This window comes from Palaemon carinicauda, chromosome 3 (assembly GCF_036898095.1).
Source record: "Palaemon carinicauda isolate YSFRI2023 chromosome 3, ASM3689809v2, whole genome shotgun sequence".
In the NCBI taxonomy this organism is placed as follows: Eukaryota; Metazoa; Arthropoda; class Malacostraca; order Decapoda; family Palaemonidae; genus Palaemon; species Palaemon carinicauda.
In genome coordinates, this window is record NC_090727.1 from 170,327,611 (window position 1) to 170,346,990 (window position 19,380).

Genomic DNA, 19,380 nt, shown 5'->3' on the forward strand with positions numbered 1-19,380 from the left:
GACATGTTGACCTTGGCAAGGTCATGATATCTCATATTGTTTATATTTTTTATATCCCTTATGATTTACGTTTATATATTTTTTCTTTAAAGAGAAAATCTGAGATTTATTTATATTTATTTATTTTCAATTCCACTTCAGGCTGTAGAGAAAAATGTGAATATTGCTGAGTAGTTGAAATGCTAGAAGTTGAAAATATTAACTTTTAACCTCTTTCCTCTTGGTAATTGAAAATATTAGGACATCCATTTCTATTTCTTTATATATTGCCATTATACACATTGGATAAATTTATGTGAGAGGTCCACCTTAAGAGTTTCCGAAAATATACATTAGTGGGGATTGTACCACGTCCATGAAAAAAACACATATGTAATTATTCTGCTTTTATTTTTAAAGGTTCCATGGGTTAGACTACCTGTTGAGACAAATATACTAGGATTTTATGATTTACAAATTTTAAAACAAATGTCTTTGTTATTCCCGAACCAGTTTCCGAAAACATTCAAATTTAAGAACAAGTTCGTCAAAATAATTGAATTCAAGGAGAAAAAAAATCTAAAAACAATTATGATGGGGAAACTGGTTCCAAGACAACTGCAACTCTGAACGAGTTTTACGAAGCACTTAAATTTAGTATAAAAATGCCCAAACGTTTTCAGATATAGTAACAAGTTGTCCAAGATCATTCGAACATCGGTAACAATTGCTCAAAATCAGACCGAATATAATTGCTACAGAACATATCAGAAACAAGTGCTCAAAAACATACAAATTTAGGGAAAAATTAACCGAGACATTCCTGTTTAAAGCTTACAATAATGGGGTTTGTTGTCTTGTTACACCATCGATGTCACTCTAAAGTTCAACATATCCCCATCCACCGTTCTTGTCCTTATGCTCATAACTGACGTTTGAGGGAGGGGCAATCTGGGTAGACCAGCATCCCTTTCGAATAGATCTGATGCTGTCTTCGGGTATTCCTAGAGCAGTTACCTGGTGAAGACAAAAGATATTACAATACTTTTAAGTCTTGTTGCAAATCCCACATTATTATTATTATTATTATTATTATTATTATTATTATTATTATTATTATTATTATCACTACTATTATTATTGCTACTAGTATTATTATTATTACTACTACTACTGTTATTATTATTATTAATATTATTATTATTATTATTATTAGCTAAGCTACAACCCTAGTTGGAAAAGCAGGATGCTATAAGCCTAAGGGCTCCAACAGAAAAAATAGCCCGGTGAGGAAAGTGGTTGTAATGTCCTAAACAGCCGTAGTGATAATTGCGTTAATTTCATATTTTAAAAGTATTTGATAAGTTTTTCTTCAATTTAACAATAACTTTACAATAGGTGTTATAGACATAAGGTGTCGCTCATGCTTGATATCTTGACTAGAGAGGAGAGATTAAAGTAAACAAGTTTTGAAAGGTCTAATCTCTTTTTTTTTTTATATTTCTCAATATTTATATAAAATCCAGGCCGACTTCTGTTTGTATATTTGTGGTAAATTTATTTTGAATCTCATTGATTATGAAGAGTTATTTTCATTTCATAGAAATAACAGATGCAAGTAATGTGCGGTGTTTTTGAGAATGGTCTCCATCATATCTCATTATTTCATAAATATACGCAGGCACAAAAGTCCCTATAATATATATGTTTATATATATATATATATATATATATATATATATATATATATATATATATATATATATACACGTGTATATATATTGATTTATCAAAATTAACCAAAAGAATACAAATTTTTCGGTTAACACTACTTCACCCTAGCTCGTATTAAACAGAATAGACACAAACACACACACTGTACACACACACACACACACACACACATATATATATATATATATATATATATATATATGTATGTATTTATATGTATATGTGTATATATATGAATATATATATATATATATATATATATATATATATATATATATATATATATATATATATGTGTGTGTGTGTGTGTGTGTATTCTCCTGGTCTATGTATTATTATAACCATTATGATCTTAACCTCTCGTTTCTCATATTTGTGTGGATACTTTTTTTTTTTTTTTAAAGAAAGGCGTCAATTGACAGCAATGAAGAATTTTTTCCATCATATGACATTCAAGCAATAAGTCATTACTAAACGTATCAATTTTGATTGACACTGTATCATCAAGAGTGTGGAAGTATTAAGAGGTCTTTGAGGCCTGTAATGATGTATATACTATGAATACGACATGAAACTTACCACTCCATAGATTCCAAGGTCGAGTAGCTCTCCAAAAGATCCGTGGTCGTGAGCTGTGTTGGGGTAGACACAAACGCCCTGGCCTGTGAAGGATTGGCCACTGTTGGGGGGGATAGAAATAATAATTTTTAAGATGTTGGTTGGAGCAGCATTTATATCTTCCCTTTTTATAGTTTATATATGAAAGATCTATTTTAATGTTGTTACTGTTCTTAAAGTGTTTTATTTTTATTGGTCATTACTTCTCTTGTTGTTTATTTAGTTCCTTATTTCATCTCTTAACCGGTCTGTTTTTTCCTGTTGGAGCCTTAGGATATGCAGCATCCTGCTTTTCTAACCAGTGATGTAGCTTAGCTAATTATAATAATAATAATAATAATAATAATAATAATTATTGTTTTTATTATAATTATTATTATTATTATTATTATTATTATTATTATTATTATTAATAGTAATTATGAATAATTATTAATGACAATATTGTAGGGAATTGATTTTCAAGTCAAAATTGAAAGAAATTTTTACTTTGAAGCCACTGTCATTGAAAGCAACACGAAGTTGAAATCATAAGTAAGAATTATAACGTTAGATTCAAACCTAAAATTGTAAAAATAAAACTAACGGTGAAACGTTTATCAAATAAAAATGAAAATGTACTTGATAAAACTGCAGCCCATGTATTTATCCAATAGTGTTTTGTACCAACCGTGTGTCACACAATTGTACATAATTATTTTGTATATATTATGCTTGTATCTGCGCTCTTCCCTCGCACTAAAAAGAACCTGAATGATCATGTCTCCGTTTTGCTCTGTAACATTGTCTGTCTCTAGAACAGGTTATGACCTGTTGCCTTGAGGTTTTGTATATAAAGAAGAGTGTTCCTTAATAAATAACTCGGTTGATTGCATCCTGCCTTTGAGTTCACAACCCTCACTCGGCACCGTCACATTGGTGACCCCGGAAGTCGACTCGCTCCACTGCCTTCCACCCCCACCTCCCTCGCCCCTCCATCGTTGGTACTATGACGGACTCTACTACAGCAGTTGGCGCTGCGGCCGCCCCATTGAAACTTTCACCGTTCGCCAGCGGAGAGGCGTTTGCTTGGTTTCAGCGCGCAGAAGTCCAGTTTCGTATCAGGGGCGTGACTCGCTCAACCACCAAAGCGGATTATGTTCTCGCGGCGATACCCGAGGACACCTTCCCAGAAATATCCGACTGGCTTTGTGAACAAGGAGACCCCAATAGCGTATGACGCCCTCAAAACATACCTTCTGCAGCAGTACTCGCCGTCGCCAGCCGCCCGTACAGTATAGCAAAGCTTTTTCAGCTCTCGCAACAACCGTTGGGGGACCAAAGGGCTTCGCTTGCCCTCAGGGAAATGACCAGTATCGCTCGCCTTCAACCTGCCGCAGACGGCTCTCCTCGTGAGGTGAACCTACTTCGTGCCCTTTGGATACGCCGTTTACCCGAACCTGTACGCGCTGCCATACCCGATGTCGATAGTTTACCCATAAAGGACTTGATGACCAAAGCCGACGCCCTTATTGACAGCCACTTCAAGACCTCCATCAACGCCTCCACCCCTGATGACAAGGATGCCTATTCAACGTCAACCGAAGCTGACATGAATGCCGTAGGACATACACGCCTACCCCGTGACGTGCCGAAGCGGCGACAAAGCCGCCCACCACCCACCAATCGCTCGCGCCCCAACGAACGACTTCTACAGCCACTTACTACCTCCCATCCGCCGCAGTTTTGCTACTACCACTTCAGATTCCGGGCAACCGCGAAGAAATGTGCCAAGGATTGTCAGTGGCCAAAAAACGTGTAAGTAGGCCATCGCTTGTGGCGGTGGCCTCCCATGTTTCTAATCTTTTCTTTTTACAGGATGCAGGAACGGGCGTGCGATTTTTGGTAGACACGGGTGCTTGTCGTTCTCTTTTGCCCATGAAACTCTTCAAGGCACGACGTAGTCTGTCTACATCTGCCGACGTCCACTTGGTAGCGGCCAACGGATCTGCGATACCCACCTACGGTTACGAGAACCTCACATTATCGTTCGGAAACGGTAAATTCAATTGGAAGTTTCTCGTTGCTGACGTCACAATGCCAATCCTCGGTGCGGATTTCCTCTCTCATTTCCACCTTCTGGTCGATGTCGCCCACCGACGATTGGTCAACGCAGACTCGTACTTGTCGACACCTCTTCAACCCGCCCCCTCTAACCTTGCTCTCCACATCAGCGCACCCACGGATGCCTACGCCCACCTCCTCACGTCGTACCCGGAAGTTTTCCGTCCAGAACTTCGCCAAACGCCCACGGTTCCTGCCAAGCACGGTATTTATCACCATATCAAGACGACGGGACCCCAGTCTTCGCAAAATTCAGACGTCTGGCACCGGAACGATTGGCAGCCGTCAAACAGACGTTCGCCGAAATGGAGGAAATGGGCCTTTGCCAAAAGGCCTCCAGCCCATGGTCGTCACCCTTACACATCATTCTGAAGAAAGACGGCTCCCTCCGTCCGTGCGGGGATTACAGGCACCTGAACATGCAAACAGAACCAGATCACTACCCCCTCCCAAACATTGCCGACGTGACCTCCTACCTGCACAAAGCGAAGGTTTTCTCTGCGCTCGACCTCCTGAAGGGGTATTATCAGGTGCCTATGAACCCAGAAGACATCCCCAAGACCCCCATCACCACTCCGTTTGGTACATACACCTTCAATTACTCCTGTTTTGGCCTTCGTAATGCTGGGGCAACGTTTCAACGTCTCATGGATGGCATCTTAGGGGACCTCCCTTTCTGTGTATGTTATGTGGACGACATACTTGTGTTCTCCTCCTCTAAAGAGGAACACCTCCATCACCTGCGCATCGTGCTCGACCGCCTGCAACAAAACGGCCTTTTAGTCCGGTACGACAAGTGTACCTTTGGCGCCAACGAAGTGTCGTTCTTAGGGCACCGTATCACTCCTGAAGGAGTCCATCCCCTCCCTGAGAAGGTAGCGGCCATTCAGAACTTCCCCGCGCCCTCGACCGTCAAAGCTCTGCAGGAATTCTTGGGCATGATCAACTATTATCACCGTTTTCTGCCAGCCATTGCCGCCACTCTTGCTCCCCTCTACGCCTCCCTCAAGGGCAAGCCAAAGGACCTGAAGTGGGGTCCCCTTCAAGAAGCAGCCTTCTGCAATGCAAAGAAGGCCCTATCAACTGCTGCGGCTCTCACTTTTCCTATCCCACACGCCCCTCTCCTTCTCTCCACCGATGCCAGTGACGTCGCTATTGGTGCAGTACTCGAGCAGGTGGTCAAAGGCTCGCCCCGCCCATTGGCCTTCTTCAGCAGAAAACTGTCCAAGGCAGAATCGGGTTATTCTACCTTCGATCGAGAATTGCTGGCGGTGCACTTGGCTGTCCGTCACTTTCGCCATTTCTTAGAAGGTCCGCCCTTCGTCATTCGCACAGACCACATGCCTCTGGTGCACGCCTTCACTTGACAGTCTGACTCTTGGTCCGCCCGTCAACGCCGACATCTCTCCGCCGTGGCTGAATACAATTGCACCCTCCAATACGTCCCTGGGAAAATGAATCCCGTTGCTGATGCCCTGTCAAGAAACACGTTGGCTGCCGTTCAACTTGGATTGGATTACAACGCCCTGGCTGAAGCCCAACGACAGGATCCAGAGTATCAAGCTTGTAGGACATCCTGCACATCCCTCCGTTGGGAAGACTTTCCCCTCGAAGACTCCAACACCACCCTCCTCTGTGACGTCAGTACTGGTAGACTGCGACCTTGGATTCCTGCTCCCATGCGCCGACAGGTGTTTGATTTCATTTACGGCCTTTCACATCCCTGGTTTACTCAGCTTCCCTGGGTCCTCCTGGGACTAAGGACCACTCCTAAAGACGCCCTCGACGTCTCGGCAGCTGAAATGGTGTATGGCGACCCGTTGGTCGTCCCTGCCGAATTTTTTCCTTCTACAACCTCCTCCGACGATCTCCAGCGCATACGTCACATCGTGGGAAAATTTACTCCGTGCCACCAGACTTACAAGCCCCCAGCGAAGCATCACATACCAACGGACTTGCACTCTGCAACGCACGTCTTCCTGCGCAACGACACTAGCAAGCCACCACTAACGTCCCCTTACACGGGCCCTTTCCTGGTGATCCGACGCAGTCCGAAAGCATTCCTACTAAACATTCGGGGCAAAGAAGACTGGGTCTCCATTGATTGTCTAAAACCTGCTTATCTTCCGCCAGATGACCCGCCTACAGTTCGCCTCTCTAGATCAGGGCGCCCTATTTAACATGTACAGTATGTCATTTTTAGGGGGGGAGCCATGTACCGTGTGTCACACAATTGTACATAATTATTTTGTATATATTATGCTTGTATCTGTGCTCTTCCCTCGCACTAAAAAGAACCTGAATGATCATGTCTCCGTTTTGCTCTGTAACATTGTCTGTCACTAGAACAGGTTATGTCCTGTTGCCTTGAGGTTTTGTATATAAAGGAGTGTGTTCCTTAATAAATAACTCAGTTGATTGCATCCTGCCTTTGAGTTCACAACCCTCACTCGGCACCGTCACAGTTTGTACTGAAACTAGTTTAATCTAAAAGACATTTGACTCTTTTTGATGGTTTTAATGAATATTATAGAAGGAACAAAAAATATGGTACCCATTAAGTTTTTCGAAAGTGATGAAAGTAGTGTAATAATTTAGTAATATTTGTTGATAGGGTAAATTTTTCGTGTTTTACAGAAATAGCGGTTAATATTAACGTTATTGCATAAATTAGATTAATCGAATACTCGGATATTTAACGGCCTGTAAAAGGATAAACATTAGTGAAAAGCTGAACTGGTCGTAAGAGCGATATACGAGGCTAAATGCAATTGTAATTCTGTGACCCATGGATGAATTAGGAGCCCTTGATGGCTGTCGAAGCTCTACGGTAAAAGTTAACTCCTCTAAACACTACGAAATCCTCGCATTAATTGCATATACTCGTTACTACAAAGTCCAAATATTATTAAAAAATACCCCGGTAGCCGGTTAATGCCATCATTGCATCTCATGGGGTGTACTGTAGGCATTACCTAAGGGACTTTCAGCATTCCTTCGGCCACTAGCTCATCTTACTTCACATACTTAACTTCACCCCCGTTCCCGCTGTCCAACCTCTTTTAACATTTTTCTCACGGTGTAATTCAAGGACTTTTCCCTAAATGTACAATTGGCCACAGGTAATCTTGGTACATGTCACTCTGAGGAAATGCACCCTATCGTGTAGAGAGAGGTAGCATAGTTGTCAGTAGGGCTACACATAGGTTCTCTCCGCTCAGAGCGAGGTGTACCGGGAATTCCTGTGTCCAACTGTACTTGGGTGCTGAATGACCTCACAGGTTCCAGTGCCAGTGTAGGGATATATAGCACAAATACAGAATACGGTGCAAATATTGGCCTTCTGACCTAAGGTCCCGGTCATATGACCCAAATTTCATATATGAAATAAAAAGTAGTCGAAGTCCCAAGAAGGTTTGTGTGGATGCGTGGGGCTAGATTTATATAATTGTAATTGTTAGTATATTTAATTTATAATTGTTAATGGATTTAAATACACACACACACATACACACACACACACATATATATATATATGTATATAATATATATATATATATATATATATATATATATATATATATATATACATATTTATATACATATATATATATATATACATATATATATATATATATATATATATATATATATATATATATATATATATATATATATATACATATATATATATATATATATATATATATATATATATATATATATATATATATATATACATATATATATTTATATATATATATATATATATATATATATATATATATACATATATATATATATATATATATATATATATATATATATATATATATATATATATATATATATATATATATATATATATATATATATATATATATGAATGTGTGTGTGTATGTATGTGCTGTATATATTGGTTATTTTTAATCTATAAATATCACTCCTTGCCAGGATAATGAGTATCGCAGTTACTGTTGCATCAAACCTTTTTTAATTATAGAAAATGGATGCATGATTATTTGGGTAACTGCGATATACGTACTGGCAACTATTTGTACCAATAGCTTCATGAGTAAAGAAAGCTTATATAGCCATTTTGAACATACATTAATCATTCAAATATACCATATTATTTATTTAAATGCGTAATAGGCAGTGACTCGGTCTAGTACTGTTATTTTACGTAAATAAATCCTTAGTAAATTTATCTCTATATGGAAGTGAGTTGGGGGACAGTGTAATTATTATTATTATTATTATTATTATTATTATTATTATTATTATTATTACTACGAGCTAAACTATAACCCTAGTTGGAAAAGCAGGATGCTATAAGCCCAAGGGTTCCAGCAGGGGAAAATAGCCCCTTGAGGATAGAAAACAAGAAAATAAACAATTACAAGAGAAGTAATAAACAATCAAAATACAATATTTTAAGACCTGTAACAACATTAAATTAGATATTTCTTACATAAACTATAAAAACTTTAAACAAAACTAGAGGAAGAAAAATAAGATAGAATAGTGTGCCTGATTGCACCCTCGAGCAAGAGAACTATAATCCAAGAGAGTGCAAGGGCATGGTACAAAGGGTATGGCACTACCCAAGACAGTGGTTTGATTTTGGAGTGTCCTTCTCCAAGAAGAGCTGCCTACCATGGCTAAAGTGTCTTTTACCTTTACCAAGAAGAAAGTAGCCACTGAACAATCACATAGCAGTAGTTAACCCCTTGACCGAAGAAGTATTATTTGGTAATCTCAGTATTGTCAAATGTATGAGGACAAAGGACAGTTTGGAAAGAATGGGCTCGACTATTCGGTGTATGTGTAGGCAAAGGCAAATATAACACTGTGTCTCCAGTCGAAGGGCCCATTTAAGTCGTAGGATTTCACTAAACGACACCATTAACTCATATATATTCATTAGAATCATAAGATTATGGTAAAAATTTTCACTGCTACTTTCAAAGAAATTTATGATGAAAAGAAAGGACTGTACACTCTAGTACCTGTATTTAAGCTATACAGTATATCGCAATATTATTTGATATGAAATGAGAGAAAGACATTACGATGGACTCGTAAAACTGTGACAAGTGTCACGTTACTTTAATTTCATGAAATCAGTGACCTTCAGTTACTATGTAATGTTACACTTACAAATATAATAGACCGTAAATGTCTGTCATGAATGCACAATGATTCCTGTATTTTTCAGTAACTGGACAATTCTTCGTTGCTTTCTAAAACCTTTTCAAGTAATAATTTTAGATAATTCATATTTTTTTTTTTATAATTTTCTTGTATTTTTTATATGAAAATTTGTTTATAAACTATGTCACTCCGGTTACGATTATAAGTGCTTAGTGTAAATATCCATTATTTGAATTCCCAACTTACTTTTCTTTTACTTCATAATTGTAAGTAGGAAAATTTACACACACACACACACACACACACACACACATATATATATATATATATATATATATATATATATATATATATATATATATATATATATACACATATGAGCGGGAAAATATTTTTATATCTTTATCATTAATGTATGAATATGTAAATATTTTCATAAGTTTTAATTTCACATTTGTAAGTATAGTAGTTTTTTCATATGTTTAAATAGCAAATTTAAATATTTATCTGAATTTTATGCGTAAAAGTAGACATTTTTGATAATTGTAAGTTTTAAAATTCAAGTTATTGATATTCCTCATTTAAGAAGTTCAGTATTTTAAAGTTTGAAAGTATGGAAATATTCTTTTCATATCAGATTCGTAATTTGGAAAATCTAAGGAATTATGTACTGTACGTTTATAAGTGTGAAAATGCATCGTTTTGATTTCTCTATTTGTACTAAAGGAATGCAACTCACGTGTAAACAGTCCAAGGACTTGTCCCGGTGACCACGATGGAAGACGCCAAGAGGTCAAGTGTCCCTAGAGTGGCTGCGTCCCCCGTACCGAATTGTTCCTTTCCGGTGAAGTACTGCCCCTCGTAAATATTCCAGGCGTCGGCGTTCAGGATGTCCCTGTGGCCAGCAAAGCGGGTTGAGGAGGCCTGGAAAGGGGATTGGATTAAATGAATGAAAAGTCTAGGGCTTTTCAATAGATTACGATGCGAATGTTCTTGGTGTTTGTTCAAGGTACCTTGATTACTTGGTGTCTGAAAAGGATAAGACCGGATTATTTTGTGATTGATTAATTGATTTGAAGCTTCTGGCATCCATTAGAATCTTTCCAGCGGATTAAGAGACAAAGCCAAGCTCACTTATATATTTTTTTCTTATAACAGTGTACGTGACCGGTCAAAAAGGATGGCTAAATATTTAAATAGATATGCACACAAACGCGCACGCGCATATTCAACCCTTCCCACTTCCTCCCCTTTTCCTAACTACAACCTGCTGGTTCGGTAATTTGTGGAAGATTTTTGTTTCCGGGGTTACATCTTTTTTTGTAAGTCTTGGGGTACCTCCTGTCACCAGGATAGGACTGCTCCCGCTCCCCCTAACCAAAGGGACAGGGAAAGATCAAATAGTCATACGTTTGGCAATGCAGCTCAGCATAACTGAAAAAATATATATATATATATATATAATATATATATATATATATATATATATATATATATATATATGTATATATATATATATACTGTATATATACACACATACATACACACACACTCATATATATATATATATATATATATATATATATATATATATATATATACTGTATATATACACACATACATACACACACACACTCATATATATATATATATATATATATATATATATATATATATTATATATATATATACTGTATATATATATATATATATATATATATATATATGCTGTATATATATATATATATATATATATATATATACAGTATACTATATATATGTATATATATATATATATATATATATATATATATATATACAGTATACTATATATATATATATATATATATATATATATATATATATATATATGTATATATTCATATTCATATTTATAGCCATACATATGATCTTCATTATATAGGAGATATTCAGTTTCTTTCAGACCATTGACTTTCCAATAAGGAAAAAACTTCCGTACAAAAAGACGGTTGTGTCATGTTGGCCTTGTTTTGGACTTTGCTCAGAAGAATCACTCTGTCTAACGGTTAAGACATATTGCTTTAGGTTACCGTGCCCCTTCGTCCTTTACATAGGAAATCATTTACTTTATGCATAATGTTCAGTAACAAAACATATAAGAAGTAATTGTGTGTCCTGACGGGGTTTAGGTTATCCACACATTCGTTTATTGCGTAAATTGCAAACCAAATTCCATATCAAGAAACTGATTTCTTCTGTCTTTCGAGCAACGAGTTTGGTGTTATGGAGCTGCCTGGTCAAATGACTGCTTTTTTCACTTTTTCACTTTTAAGTAATAGAAATTTTCTATATAAAATAAATATTTTGAAATTTGCCGGTTAGACGAGTCTGTCACAAACAGACCATTAATATTCACAATGTGCAAGCAGTCACACTGGATCATAAATCTGCTTAGCAAACGTAGTTACTTTGCCAACTGTATGAAAAAAAAATATTAAAGACTTAATAAAAAATAGCCATGTATATAGATATATATCCCTCAGAAGAATATTGGGAGTTAAATAGCAAGACAGGATTAGAAATGAAACTATAAGAGAGATTACTCGAGTGTCATATGTGGATGAGATCATGGTGAGGGGCAGATTGAGATATTTTGGGCATGTTCTTCACACTCCCCAAGAGAGTTTAGTTCACCAAACTTTCAACTGGGCTCCACAAGGCAATAGAAGAGTTGGAAGACCCAGGCCCACATGGCTGAGGACTATGAAGCGTGAAGTAGGAGATAATGAATTGAGAAGTATTGATTTAAAAGCTCAAGATAGAGATGACTGGTGAAACCTAACCGGAGCCCTTTGCGTTAGTAAGCGTAGTAGGAAATGATGATGATAGATACATGAAAAGCAAAATCATTGGATGAATTTAAATAATATTCCTTTGAATTTTCAGCATCTGGCAATCTGAGTGCCACATTCACAGGTTAATTGATTTCACTCGGGAACGCGACCTTACCGTCATTATATGCATTTTTATTAAGGTGGAAGGGGGATTCAGTGTCCATAGGTGTCCCTGCTACCAGCAGCCACTGCATTCTCTTCCTAGTTCATCATTGCCGAGATTCTTTGGCAGGATGTGTTGTACTATGCTAGCGGTATATTTGGGTTTATTTCAGGAGCAGGTCTTCTGAGAGATATTTAGATTTTATAAGGACATCTTCGCTTTAATAGTTTTAAATTGAACACTCTTTTTATTCTTTATAATGAACGATATCGTCGTCAATGACCATCGATGTAAAGATGCCAGAAAACTCAATATCAATCAATCAATCAATCAATCCTGGGCGGAGAAAGAACTTTTAAGCTCCAGCTCTATGACGTCTCCGTAGCCTCTGCCGACCATAGCTGACTTTTAACCAGGCAAACCCTGTTCTTAGTTTTATATACCTGAGTGAAAACATTTATCTTGAGAATTTTGGACCTGCTTACCATGTTTCTGTACTCTGCAGGGAAGTCCATTGAATAGTCGATTCCGTGCACGAAGTAAACCTTCCCTTGCAATTCTTTGTTGAAATCTTTATTGTCGTAGAAAATCCACCTGCGAAAACCATCATGTTAGATGAAGTATTTTATGTTAGTTATTCTAAATGCTGATAATTATAAAATATGCTGAGAATTTACCTTAGAAATATAGAATTGAAATTTGAAATATAGAAGAATATTCCTTTTTTTTTATGAAGGTCATAACATGTTACTAAAGAACCCACCTTGTGAATACAAATATTTAGTAGTAATGGCTAGAGGAAGAAAGGTATATATTCATGTATGGTATTTAAAAAAGACAAACTTCAATAAAAATGGCGAGTAATGCACTGTAAATTTCCTTGAGAAGGATATATTCTATATTTCCGCAAACAAGGGTATTAGGTATGTGAAAGGCTTAACCTACATATCAGTTCTTTAGGAATTAAGCAGGGTATACTGATGATGATAGCTGAGGAGAACCAGGTAATAGCTACTAGTGACTCGGCAGATTGATACAGGACAAGGCACTCTGTGGCACTGACCAGGACCCAATGTATGTGACCTGGGTTGACCTCTGGATAGCTACAAGGCACAAACCCCTATTGAGCTCACAAGGAGGGTGAGATTGTGTTCGATAATAACATTTATCAGTCCGTGAGCGCTGATCGAAATTTGGGACCACAAATTGCAAGTCCGCTGTCGTTTCTCTTAATCTAATAAATGTTACGGGGCAAAAAATAAAAACCGTGTTTTTGGAGTAGGACAGGGAAGATACCCTTTGACAGGGTATAGGTTAAATTCAGTAAAGGTGAATACTGTCATGTTTAATTGACCAAAAGAAAAATTTTGCAAATCATGTAAGGGTGATAGCATCCTCCTGATTTCATAATATTGAAGTAAGGTAAGGACTGAGATAAAGGTTTAGGATACATATCAGAGAGAGAGAGAGAGAGAGAGAGAGAGAGAGAGAGAGAGAGAGAGAGAGAGAGAGAGAGAGAGAGAGAGATGGTAATGATAATTAGGAAATGAAACTGGAAGAATCTTACATGCCAGTCTGGTGTACGCTCTCAATATCGTTGTCCATCCCTTCGGTAGACAGGTCTGGTGTATACCTGGTCAGCTCACGCGAGTTTCCCATGTTGTAAGTCATGCTGAACACCTTCGTGTAAAGTCCATTGGCGACTTCATTGTTCGAAGCTGCAAGTAACAAGTAGCAACATTTTCCTTAGCATAGTCTTATTTGCTATAGAGATAGATTTATTTGCATAATTATGATGAATGAAAACACACTTTTGGTTAAGGTATTTTAATTACGGTTTTAAAAATTAATACCTTAGGAATTTTTTTTAATTATTTAAAAAAAATCGACATTCTCTGTAAAGTCTACTGTTTTGTTTGCTCTTAACGCTTAGGTTTCAAGAAACCAAAGTAGAATGCGAACTTTAGCTAAAGAATTGCGAAACTGTCAAAGGGGTTTAAAGTTGAAGGGTATCACTTCTGAAAAAAATATGGTTACTATAAATCGCTAATCTCCTCGAATTATAGCAATAGCAAAGGTGTCATGGAAGGTAGGAATATAAGAGTATTGGACTCCCTTGAATGAAGTGGTACACTAGAGTCATCTTAGAACTTAAGTGGCATAACGATGGAGGTCAGAAGCAGGATAAAATTATACATTTTCATGTTTCGTTGTAAAGGTAAAAGATCAATCTTTCCAGTAACTTGAAATATTTTAGAGGTAAATAGGCCTACAGGCCAGTCTTTTCAGTACAATCTACACCTTATGGTCAGAAATTGTCCTTAAAATCGCGACTACTATAAGGTCATTACTATGAAGGAAGAGGAGGTATTCATTCGAATTCGGCCTTGGATAGAACTGCATTAGATCTATAAGGTAATTAAGAATATCGTTTTTATTTTCTTGAAGACATTGTGAAGGTTAGGAAGGTATGTAAATCAAAAGTACTTACAAATGTCTTGGAAGATACAATTCTCAATAAACTAATCCGCAAATAAAATGATTGAGAAGAGCTAGTACTGTAATTATCATACGAATAGACATCCATCATATGTGTTAATGTGAGTTAATGCAAGTTTGAAGCAAAATCGATAAAGAATGTTGGTGTGTGGGAGACAGGATGGCTCATATCTTTCAAAGTAAATGGAGATTAATTTCTCTGGATCTATCCTAACAGCTATGAAAGTTGCCCTACACCTATTGTTCTATGACTTGGAAGCCAATTTATTAAGGAAGAACACAGTATGATAAGAAATCAGAAATAGATCGCCACACGGAGACATCTAGTAATCAATACCCTAATCACAGATTAGTTAAGCTTGTCCTGATGTTTGTGCCTACTTGCTATACGTAGGTCTTCAACTTACAAATATTGAGCATTTTATTTCTTTTGCGAAAATATATGTGAATTTTAATAATGTGCATTGTTTGCATATTTTTCCTATTACAAAAAAAATACATGTATCAACTTATTATTCTGCTACACACACACACACACACACACACACACACATATATATATATATATATATATATATATATATATATATATATATATATATATATATATATATATATATAAACTAAAATCAAAACATAGCTGGAATTTTAGTTGCGTCTTGACAAATGTTGCGTGTATATCTACGTTTAATATACATATAATTCAAATCTCCTTCTTAAAAAGATATGTATTTTGGAAGCTATGGTGTTTATAACACATTCATGAACATTACAAGTGATATAATCGTTGATTAATTAAATTGTAGTAAAGTAGTTCCAGCGAATATGCATTTGATATGTAATCCTTGGAAATTTTTTATGGGAAAATTTTACATTAAAAGTTTAAAGGCTACACATGAAGGGCAGAGGCAAGGGACAGTAAAATTGTCCTTGCAAGCAGGGCAATGTTGTAGAGACTGGCCTTATATACATATGATCAGCGCCTAAGCCCAATCTCCACCCAAACTAGGACCAGGGTGGGCCAGGGGATGGCTGCTGATGACTCAGCAGGTAGACCTATAGGCTCTACCAAAACCCCCATCCATAGCTCACAAGGATGGCGAGGTTCCAGACACTACAAGAAACTAACGAGTTTGAGCGGGACTCGAACTCTAGTCTGGCGATCACCTGACAGGGACGTTTATATTTTGTGATCATTAGTGTGGTCTAGTTATGGTTTTGATTAAAGTAGGTTTGAACTAAAACTTACGTTTTGCTAAAGTAACCATAATGGTTAACGACAAGGAGAATAAGTGAAGGGACTTCATGATGAATGTAGTACTGGTTTGTGGATTAACTGGGCCAACTGCAGTGATACCTCGTTTTATAGAATTCTGCGGAGGGAATTCTTTAAAGCAAGGGGGTGGGTGGGGTTTGTTTGGAGAAGGGGTATGGATTAGATTGGGTTCAGGGATGAAAGGGAAAGTTAGGAGGATAATGTTTTATTAAGGGATTGTTGATTTGAATTGAAAAGAAAACTCTTTATGTAGACTTGTGTCAAATTTTAGCTTAAGAATTTTGTGTATTTTCTCATTCAGATTAACTTATTAAACAGTTTTCCGCTTTAGTTTTTCTGCTCACCATATTTCAGGTTTTATTTTTAGCGAGTTTTATATAAAATTCTTGTGATTTGACACTTGGTATTGAGTGTTTTTCTTAGATAACGTCAATAAAAAAATAATAAAATAATTATCAGAGGTCAGATAGTACACTTTTGGTTTTGTTTCATGCCATGCCTGGAAAATGTGACACCTGGATCAAATCAGCTGCAACTTGGATTTTTTCTTTTAAAGGGTTTGATATTTTAACTACTGTTAAATAAAAGCCGTTTTGTAATTAACTCTTATTGGCTATAAAATATTGTTTATTCACAAAGTTGTTGTCTTCTTAGAGTAGAAGTTTGTTTGAGATTTTTTGCTTGTGAAGGGTTAAATCTTTTCGCAAAACACATAATATGCATATACACTGTGTCCTCATTATCTGTGGACTCAGTCAAATGTGGTTGGCCAATTATTAGCAATGTACAAAAATGTACACAGGAAACTCCCTTATATGCACCTGCAAAGACCCAAAGCATGTTGGAAAAAATTTCAGAGTGCACACATCCATTTAACTGTTTGTCTACTCAATACCCAATCAAGTCAGTAGTTTGATTAATGCTAGTAATGATTTATATGTTGTGCCCAGCTTCAAGATACCCACACTTTGCCCGTTAACATCCAAAATCTTTTGCTGCGTCTTGTATTCTAAGTTTTGTTATGGTCTTATCCATTATGTATAAAAACATGGCTTCTAAACTAATTTCAAGTAAAGCGGGTGTTGGTCCAAAGGCTAAAAGGTCTCGTCAGGTGTTTTCCCATGTAGATACAGTACCATGAAAATTCTTGATTTTGGCAGAGGAAGATTAAATCTTTAGCTGAAGTTTGGCACAAGTGCAGAAAGAATTAATCTTCAATTTGGGAGCTGTTCAAAAGAGAAAGGAGATAGAATCAAGCATTGGTATGTCCCCTTCCACTACTTAAGTCAAGAGCAGGGATAAGTGGCAGAAGCTTGATGAAAACTATGAAGCACTTGAATTTATGGATTGAAGACATGCCTAAGAGAAAGAGGAGAATTAATTTCCTTACTCGGGGAAAAGGCCTCAAGTCTGCATGATGATTTTTCTTACTTTTTTTATAAGAAAAATTTGGTGTGGGTCTTCAGTTGCACAAAGATTATGCATTTTGAGAAAGTCAAGATTTTTAGTGGTCAATCTATTCAGGAAAAATTTTTGAAATCTTTCATTCTGCTTCGTTTTGAGTATTGTTCTCCTGTGTGATCTTCAGTTGCTGATTCTCATCTTAATTTGTTGGACAAAAACTTGCAGTGAAATATTTTTTTTTTATTCTTAATCATTATATTAATCTTGGTACGTTTAGTTAGTTTTTCATGCATATCTCATGAGGTTTTTCAGGATTCTGACCATCCTTTGCATTCGGATCCTCTCAGAGTCTACCATTGTGTACGTAATGCTCAATATGCATAAAGGATGTAACATTTAATTTTACTCTGTAAGCTATATCTGGAATTCATGCAATGTTTCCTCACACAGTATCCTTTAAATTATATTCCAGCTGTGATTGAGCATTTGAATTTGCCAAACTCCAAACTGGTTATGTGTTGAACAGGCTGACATGAGTCTCTCTTTAAAGTTTTTATAAGATATATATTTTTTAACGTTGTTACTAATCTTAAGATATTTTATATTCGTTATTTATTACCTATCATATAGTTTATTTATTCCCTTATTTCCTTTCCTCGCTGTTATTTTCCGCTTTGGGGGCCCTTGGGATTATAGCTACCTCCAAATGGAGTGTTTCCTCCCGTCAAAATCATGAGACTGGAACGAGAAGTGAATGTTGGCTTTCCTCACGATTGTTTCATCAGGTGGGTTCCTTGAAGTAACAAGGCTATTTCAGAACTTCCAGTTAAATGACCTTGGACCTTTTGTAAACCTAATCAGTATTTTTTTTTACCCAGTGCTTAGTCAGTTGTTGTGGCTCTTGCTTGTCCAGGATAGAGAATATTGGAGGTCAGCAATTTCCTTCTTGAATTATTGCTGGTAACTGGGACAGTGATGTACTCTTCTAGCAGCACTTCCCTGAGAGTGGAACAATATTGGAGGGAAAATGAAAGTGCACTGATGTACTGAATATTTATATAGCAAAATCTTTCCAGTATTACTGTTAATATTTTAGCCCCCCCCCCTCTCTCTCTCTCTCTCTCTCTCTCTCTCTCTCTCTCTCTCTCTCTCTCTCTCTCTCTCTCTCTCTCTCTCATGAGGAGATAGAATAAACTAATAACCTAGCAACACCTTTTTATGATTACTGGACGTAGTCTTGTCCGAATGGTTTAATTAAAATTAGAGGGGCACTCGTTATAGAGCAGGCCTCTGACGCGACAGCTTATATCTAGAACTTTTTCTCGACCTTGACCTTGACCTTTGACCTTAACATGTATTAATTGGCGTGGATTTTCATACACTCAGATTTGAAAAAAAATTGAAGTCTGTGGCAACAATGTCCGAACTTAAGGCGAGTTACGTGAATTGGACATATTGTTTGGTCGTGGCGTTAACCTTTGACCTTGACCTTCCAAAATTTAATAAGTTCCAGCTTTTTACATATCAGTTAATCCCTGCAAGTTTCATTAATCAACGATCAAAATTGTGGCCAGGAAGATGTTCACAAACAAACACGCACACACAAACAAGGGCGAAAACATAACCTCCAT

General features: G+C 36.7%; 1 protein-coding gene across 1 annotated transcript; it reads right to left on the reverse strand.

The window, feature by feature from the left end:
- Positions 1-373: 373 nt before the first annotated feature.
- LOC137638762 (uncharacterized) lies at positions 374-16,474 on the reverse strand. The gene is made up of 6 exons (XM_068371112.1): positions 16,319-16,474; positions 14,138-14,288; positions 13,056-13,164; positions 10,331-10,515; positions 2,293-2,392; positions 374-996 (listed from the first exon to the last, which is right to left on the reverse strand). The coding sequence occupies exons 1-6, from the start codon at positions 16,374-16,376 to the stop codon at positions 859-861; spliced, it is 741 nt and encodes a 246-aa protein (XP_068227213.1). The 5' UTR covers positions 16,377-16,474; the 3' UTR covers positions 374-858.
- Positions 16,475-19,380: the final 2,906 nt, after the last annotated feature.